Source organism: Penaeus chinensis, chromosome 22 (assembly GCF_019202785.1).
Source record: "Penaeus chinensis breed Huanghai No. 1 chromosome 22, ASM1920278v2, whole genome shotgun sequence".
Classification (NCBI taxonomy): domain Eukaryota; kingdom Metazoa; phylum Arthropoda; class Malacostraca; order Decapoda; family Penaeidae; genus Penaeus; species Penaeus chinensis.
The window spans coordinates 15,732,111-15,739,610 of record NC_061840.1 but is presented as its reverse complement, the minus strand read 5'-3'; the positions used below and the strand labels follow the sequence as shown (position 1 = coordinate 15,739,610).

General features: G+C 48.8%; 1 protein-coding gene across 1 annotated transcript in view; it reads left to right on the top strand.

Annotated features, from left to right (window-relative positions):
• The window catches only part of LOC125036951, a 31,828-nt gene that overhangs the window by 3,131 nt on the left and 21,197 nt on the right, over nucleotides 1–7,500 (top strand). The window contains exons 3-4 of the mRNA XM_047629912.1: nucleotides 199–385; nucleotides 6,087–6,228. Coding sequence (XP_047485868.1) covers nucleotides 199–385; nucleotides 6,087–6,228 — 329 coding nt within the window. The remainder of the gene's footprint in view (nucleotides 1–198; nucleotides 386–6,086; nucleotides 6,229–7,500) is intronic.

The following is a 7,500-nucleotide window of genomic DNA, read 5'->3' as shown; positions in this document are numbered from 1 at the left end:
AATAATTTGAGCAGATAATTTGAGATACTAATGCGGGTGTATTCATTTGTCTTGCATGTATTGTATTAGTGCACCCAGATGGGATATGATGCAACAAATTATGAATTCCTCTAAAACCCACGAGAATCTCCCTTCAGACAAGCATCCATGATATTAAATTTCAATCTAAAAACTAACAAAACGCTCTCACACCCGCAGCTGGTCGTCTGCAACAGCACTTACCACGAGAACCGCCGGTATCTGCCCGACCTCGCTTACTGGAAGATCAACTGCAAGGCCCTGCAACTCGAGCAAGGCAACGCCCGCCTCCTCCTCCACGGCCACGTCTACCTCAATGTCACCACGCTGAGGGAGGCCACGACGGAGGATCACCGACTCCACCACGGTATGTTGCGGGTTGTGGGTTAGAGTTGGTGGTTGTTGGTGACTGTTGTTGGTGGTTGTTGGTGACTGTTGTTGGTGGTTGTTGTTGATTGTTGTTGGTGGTGATTGTTGTTGTTGGTGACTGTTGTTGTTGGTGGTTGTTGTTGTTGGTGATTGTTGTTGGTGGTGATTGTTGTTGTTGGTGACTGTTGTTGTTGGTGACTGTTGTTGTTGGTGATTGTTGTTGGTTATTGTTGTTGTTGGTGATTGTTGTTGTTGGTGATTGTTGTTGGTTATTGTTGTTGTTGGTGATTGTTGTTGTTGATGATTGTTGTTGGTGGTTGTTGTTGGTGGTTGTTGTTGGTGATTGTTGTTGTTGGTGATTGAAATCCTTGGAAAGAATACAAAAAATGAAATATGAAGAAGGAACAGAGTGAGAACTGAAATGATTGGTGAAGGAAGGGGGAATAGGAAGATGGGGATAATTATCTATAAAGGACGGAAGAAGAGAGATTAGCCGTTGATGAGGGAAGGACAGGACTGAACAAGAGAAGATGAAGAAGGATGAACAGCAATGAAATAGAGAAAAGAAGACAGACAAGGACAAAAAAAAAAAAAAAAAAAAAAATAAAGAAACAAAAGAAAAGGAAGAAGAAGAGGAAAAAAAAGGAAGGCAGGAGGGGGAAAAATCGGATAAATTGACCGTTGCGTTGTACAGCTGCATTCATAATTAATTGTCAGCAGTTGATTCAGTAATTAATGAGATCATGCTTTGTGTATGTGCGTGGCGGGGGAGAGTGGAAGGGGGGCGGGAGGGGTTATTTTTGGAACTTCCTTTACGTTAGCTTTGTATTATTCTATGAGGATCATGCATTCCATACTTTTATTTAATATGTTATATGTACATATGTTATTTTCCCTTTTCTTCTTCCTCTTCTTTCTCTTCCTCTTCCTCTTCCGCCTCATTTGTCTTGTCCTTTTCCTCCTCTTCCTTTTCCTTTTCCTCCTTCCTCTTCCTCTTCCTCTTCCTCTTCCCGTTCCTCCTCCTTCCTTTTCCTCTTCCCTTTCCTTCTCTTCCTCTTCCTCTTCCCTTTCCTTCTCTTCCTCTTCCTCTTCCCTTTCCTTCTCTTCCTCTTCCCTTTCCTTCTCTTCCTCTTCCCTTTCCTTCTCTTCCTCTTCCTCTTCCCTTTCCTTCTCTTCCTCTTCCTCTTCCCTTTCCTCCTCCTTCATCTTCCTCTTCCCTTTCCTCCTCTTCCTCTTCCTCTTCCTCTTCCTCCTCCTTCCTCTTCCTCTTCCTCTTCCCTTTCCTCCTCCTTCCTCTTCCTCTTCCTCTTCCCTTTCCTCCTCCTTCCTCTTCCTCTTCCTCTTCCCTTTCCTCCTCCTTCCTCTTCTCCTTCCTCTTCCCTTTCCTCCTCCTACCTCTTCCCTCTCCTCCTCCTTCCTCTTCCTCTTCCTCTTCCCTCTCCTCCTCCTTCCTCTTCCTCTTCTCTTTCCTCCTCCTTCCTCTTCCTCTTCCTCTTCCCTTTCCTCCTCCTTCCTCTTCCTCTTCCTATTCCTCTTCCCTTTCCTCCTCTTTCATCTTCCTCTTCCCTTTCCTCCTCCTTCATCTTCCTCTTCCCTTTCCTCCTCCTTCATCTTCCTCTTCCCTTTCCTCCTCCTTCATCTTCCTCTTCCCTTTCCTCCTCCTTCCTCTTCATCTTCCTCTTCCCTCTCCTCCTCCTTCCTCTTCCTCTTCCTCTTCCCTTTCCTCCTCCTTCATCTTCCTCTTCCCTTTCCTCCTCCTTCCTCTTCATCTTCCTCCTTCTCCTCTCCTCCCTCCTTCCTCTTCCTCTTCCTCTTCCCTTTCCCTCCCTTCCTTCCTCTTCCTCTCCTTCCTTCCTCTTCCTTCCTCTTCCTCTCCTCCTCTTCCCTTCTCTTCTCCTCCTTCCTCTTCTCTCCTTCCCTCTCCTCTTCCTCCTCCTTCCTCTTCCCTCTCCCTCCTCCCTTCCTCTTCCTTTCCCCTCTCCTCTCCTCTCCTTCCTCTTCCTCTTCCCCTTCCTTCCCTCCTCCTTCCTCTTCCTCTTCCTCTTCCCTTTCCCTCCTCCTTCCTCTTCCTCTCCTATTCCTCTTCCTCTCTTCCTCCCCCTCTTCTCCTTCCTCCTTCCTTTCCTCCTCCCCTTCACCTTCCTCTTCCCTTTCCTCCTTCCTCTCTTCTCCTCCTTCCCTTTCCTCCCTTCCCTTCCTCTTCCTCTTTCCCTTTCCTCCTCCTTCTCTTCTCTTCCTCTTCTCCTCTTCCTCCTCTTCCTCTTCCTCTTCCTCTTCCCTTCCTCTCCTTCTCTTCCTCTTCCTCTTCCCTTTCCTCCTCCTTCCTCTTCCTCTTCCTCTTCCCTTTCCTCCTCCTTCCTCTTCCTCTTCCCTTTCCTTCCTCCTTCTCTTCCTCTTTCCCTTTCCTCATCCTTCCTCTTCCTCTTCCTCTTCCCTTCCTCCTCCTTCCTCTTCTCCTCTTCCTTTCCTCCTCCTTCCTCTTCCTTTCCTCCTCCTTCTCTTCCTCTTCCTCTTCCCTTTCCTCCTCCTTCCTCTTCCTCTTCCTCTTCCCTTTCCTCCTCCTTCCTCTTCCTCTTTCCTCTTCCCTTTCCTCCTCCTTCCTCTTCCTCTTCCCTTCCTCCTCCTTCCTCTTCCTCTTCCTCTTCCCTTTCCTCCTCCTTCCTCTTCTCTTCCTCTTCCTTTTCTCTCCTCTTCCTCTTCCCTTTCTCCTCTTCCTCTTCCTCTTCCTCTTCCCTTTCCTCCTCTTCCTCTTCCTCTTCCTCTTCCCTTTCCTCCTCCTTCCTCTTCCTCTTCCTCTTCCCTTTCCTCCTCCTTCCTCTTCCTCTTCCTCTTCCCTTTCCTCCTCCTTCCTCTTCCTCTTCCTCTTCCCTTTCCTCCTCCTTCCTCTTCCTCTTCCCTTCCTCCTCCTTCCTCTTCCTCTTCCTCTTCCCTTTCCTCCTCTTCCTTTCCTCTTCCTCTTCCCTTTCCTCCTCCTTCCTCTTCCTCTTCCTCTTCCCTTTCCTCCTCCTTCCTCTTCCTCTTCCTCTTCCCTTTCCTCCTCCTTCCTCTTCCTCTTCCTCTTCCCTTTCCTCCTCCTTCCTCTTCCTCTTCCTCTTCCTCTTCCCTTTCCTCTCCTCCTCCTTCCTCTTCCTCTTCCCTTTCCTCTCCTCCTCTTCCTCTTCCTCTTCCCTTTCCTCTCCTCCTCCTTCCTCTTCCTCTTCCCTTTCCTCTCCTCCTCCTTCCTCTTCCTCTTCCCTTTCCTCTCCTCCTTCCTCTTCCTCTTCCCTTTCCTCTCCTCCTCCTTCCTCTTCCTCTTCCCTTTCCTCTCCTCCTCCTTCCTCTTCCTCTTCCCTTTCCTCTCCTTCTCCTTCCTCTTCCTCTTCCCTTTCCTCTCCTCCTCCTTCCTCTTCCTCTTCCTCTTCCCTTTCCTCTCCTCCTCCTTCCTCTTCCTCTTCCTCTTCCCTTTCCTCTCCTCCTCCTTCCTCTTCCTCTTCCCTTTCCTCTTCCCTTTCCTCCTCCTTCCTCTTCCTCTTCCTCTTCCCTTTCTTCCTCCTTCCTCTTCCTTTTCCTCTTCCTCTTCCTCTTCCTTTTCCTCTTCCTCTTCCTCTTCCCTTTCTTCCTCCTTCCTCTTCCTCTTCCTCCTTCCTCTTCCTCTTCCTCTTCCTCTTCCTCTTCCTCCTTCCACTTCCTCTTCCTCTTCCTCCTTCCACTTCCTCTTCCTCTTCCTCTTCCTCCTTCCTCCTTCCTCTTCCTCTTCCTCTTCCTCTTCCCTTTCCTCCTTCCTCCTCTTCCTCTTCCCTTTCCTCCTCCTTCCTCTTCCTCTTCCCTTTCCACCTCCTTCCCCTTCCTCCTTCCTCTTCCCCTTCCTCCTCCTTCCCCTTCCTCCTTCCTCTTCCCCTTCCCTTTCCTCCTCCTTCCTCTTCCTCTTCCTCTTCCCTTTCCTCCTTCCTCTTCCTCCTTCCTCTTCCTCTTCCCTTTCCTCCTTCCTCTTCCTCCTTCCTCTTCCTCTTCCCTTTCCTCCTCTTCCTCTTCCTCTACCCTTTCCTCCTCTTCCTCTTCCTCTACCCTTTCCTCCTCTTCCTCTTCCTCTACCCTTTCCTACTCTTCTTCCTCTTCCTCCTCCTCCTCTTCTTCCTTTTCCTTTTCATCCATTTCCTCCTCCTCCTCTTCTTTTTCCTTTTCATCCACTTCCTCCTCATCCTCTTCCTTTTCCTTTTCATCCACTTCCTCCTCCTCCTCCTCCTCCTCCTCCTTCCATTTTACCAAAACGAATATTGGCCAGAGAATTGCCAACTTCCTGCATAAAATAATCATCCGAATTACCCAAATACACGGCGTAGTTAGTTATAAAATTCATCGTCAGTTATCACGCTTCTGGACCAACGAAAGTGACATATAAACAACTCGTTCTTGAAAGCGTTGTAGGTAACAAACATCGAAAATAAATAACCAGTGTTGAGCAATTGAGATTGATTAACATAATCGGAAATAATGTCGATTAACCTAATGGCTAATTACTCTAGGAAATAGCACGTTAAATTTTCGTGACGAGGGGATGATTAGTAGTGTCATTATGTTATTTGAACTTCATTGAATATGTTTTTACGTTGGCCTTTTCTTTGAGAGTTTTGACGCCCCCCCCCCCCTCTTCTGTTTAGATGAAAGTGAAGGAAGAAAGGGGGGGGGGGGAGAAGGAAGGGGATAGTGAAAAAAAAGAGAGGAAAATGAAGGGGAAGATGAAGGGGATATGTTTTAAAGAAGAGGAAATTGTTAAAACTGTTTTGTTTTGTCTTGTGGGTGCTCTCCGTTGGCTCTGTCAGCTAGTTACGAATCGCATAATTGTAATGCTAGCATAATGATGTAAAAGAAGCCAACCAAACTCAACTCAACGATGATTGTATTCATTATATGTGTATATATATGTATGTATATGTATGTATGTGTATGTATGTATGTGTATGTATGTATGTATGTATATATGTATATGTATATGTACGTATATGTATGTATATATGTATATGTATGTATATATTTATTTGTATGTATGTATGTCTATATGTATGTATGTCTATATGTATGTATGTCTATATGTATGTATGTCTATATGTATGTATATATGTATATGTATGTATGTATGTTTATACGTATGTGTGTATGCATAATTATCTACCTTGTCTTTAACATTGCTATTTCCAGTCATTAGTCGTGATTGAAATGATCATTATGGAAATAATAACGTTTTGTTATAGCCATTTGTATCATGATTATGGTCAAATCAGCAACATCACTATTATCTGCCATCACCATTATCATTATCTTATCTTGATATTAATTATCACATCATCATCATCAGCATCACCATCACCTTCACCTCCACCCCCCCCATCACCATCACCATCACCCCCCCCATCACCATCACCATCACCCCCCCATCACCATCACCATCACCATCACCCCCCCATCACCATCACCATCACCCCCCCATCACCCCCCCATCACCATCACCCCCCCATCACCACCACCACCATCACCCCCATCACCATCACCCCCATCACCATCACCCCCCCGCCCCCACCCCCATCACCCCCCACCCCCACCAACACCACCACCCCGCCCCCACCACCATCACCCCCCTCCCCCACCACCATCACCCCCCTCCCCCACCACCATCACCCCCCTCTCCCACCACCACTCTCAACAGCCTTCCTCCTCTTCGGCAGACAAGTACAGAGGGCGCCACGGGTTCAACTTCACCTACGAGATCTGGAGGCGGACGGAGCAGTCGGTGGTCGAGGATCTGCAATACGGCAATTTGCACGATTGCAATTATAATGGCATTCCTATTTTGCATCAGATGTCGCAGTAAGTACGATTTGCGTTTTGTCTGTATGTCTAAATGTCTGTCGGCCATTTCTCCTCTCTCTCCCTTTCTTTTCCTACTTCTCACCCTTTTCTCCATCCCTCTCCTTCCTTCTTCCTCATCTCGCCCCTGTCTCTTTCTCCTCCCCCCTCTCTCTCTCTTCCTCCCTCCCCTCTCTCTCTTCCTTCTGCCCCCCTTCTCTCTTGTCCTCCTCCCCCCTTTCTCTCTCATTTCCTCCTCCCCCCTTTCTCTCTCATTTCCTCCTCCCCCCTTTCTCTCTCATTTCCTCCTCCCCCCTTTCTCTCTCATTTCATCCTCCCCACTTTCTCTCTCTCTACCTCCTCCCCCCTTTCTCTCTCTACCTCCTCCCCCCTTTCTCTCTCTCTACCTCCTCCCCCCTTTCTCTCTCTCTACCTCCTCCCCCCTTTCTCTCTCTACCTCCTCCCCCCTTTCTCTCTCTACCTCCTCCCCCCTTTCTCTCTCTCTACCTCCTCCCCCCTTTCTCTCTCTTTTCCTCCTCCCCCCTTTCTCTCTCTTTTCCTCCTCCCCCCTTTCTCTCTCTCTACCTCCTCCCCCCTTTCTCTCTCTACCTCCTCCCCCCTTTCTCTCTCTCTACCTCCTCCCCCCTTTCTCTCTCTCTACCTCCTCCCCCCTTTCTCTCTCTACCTCCTCCCCCCTTTCTCTCTCTTACCTCCTCCCCCCTTTCTCTCTCTCTACCTCCTCCCCCCTTTCTCTCTCTTTTCCTCCTCCCCCCCTTCTCTCTCTTTTCCTCCTCCCCCCTTTCTCTCTCTTTCCTCCTCCCCCCTTTCTCTCTCTCTTCCGCCTCCCCCCTTTCTCTCTCTCTTCCGCCTCCCCCCTTTCTCTCTCTCTTCCGCCTCCCCCCTTTCTCTCTCTCTTCCTCCTCCCCCCTTTCTCTCTCTTTTCCTCCTCCCCCCTTTCTCTCTCTCTTCCGCCTCCCCCCTTTCTCTCTCTCTTCCGCCTCCCCCCTTTCTCTCTCTCTTCCTCCTCCCCCCTTTCTCTCTCTTTTCCTCCTCCCCCCTTTCTCTCTCTCTTCCTCTTCCCCCCTTTCTCTCTCTCTTCCTCTTCCCCCCTTTCTCTCTCTCTTCCTCCTCCCCCCTTTCTCTCTCTCTTCCTCCTCCCCCCTTTCTCTCTCTCTCCCTCCCTCCTTTCTTTCTCTTTCCTCCTCCCCCCTTTCTCTCTCTCTTCCTCCTCCCCCCTTTCTCTCTCTCTTCCTCCTCCCCCCTTTCTCTCTCTCTTCCTCCTCCCCCCTTTCT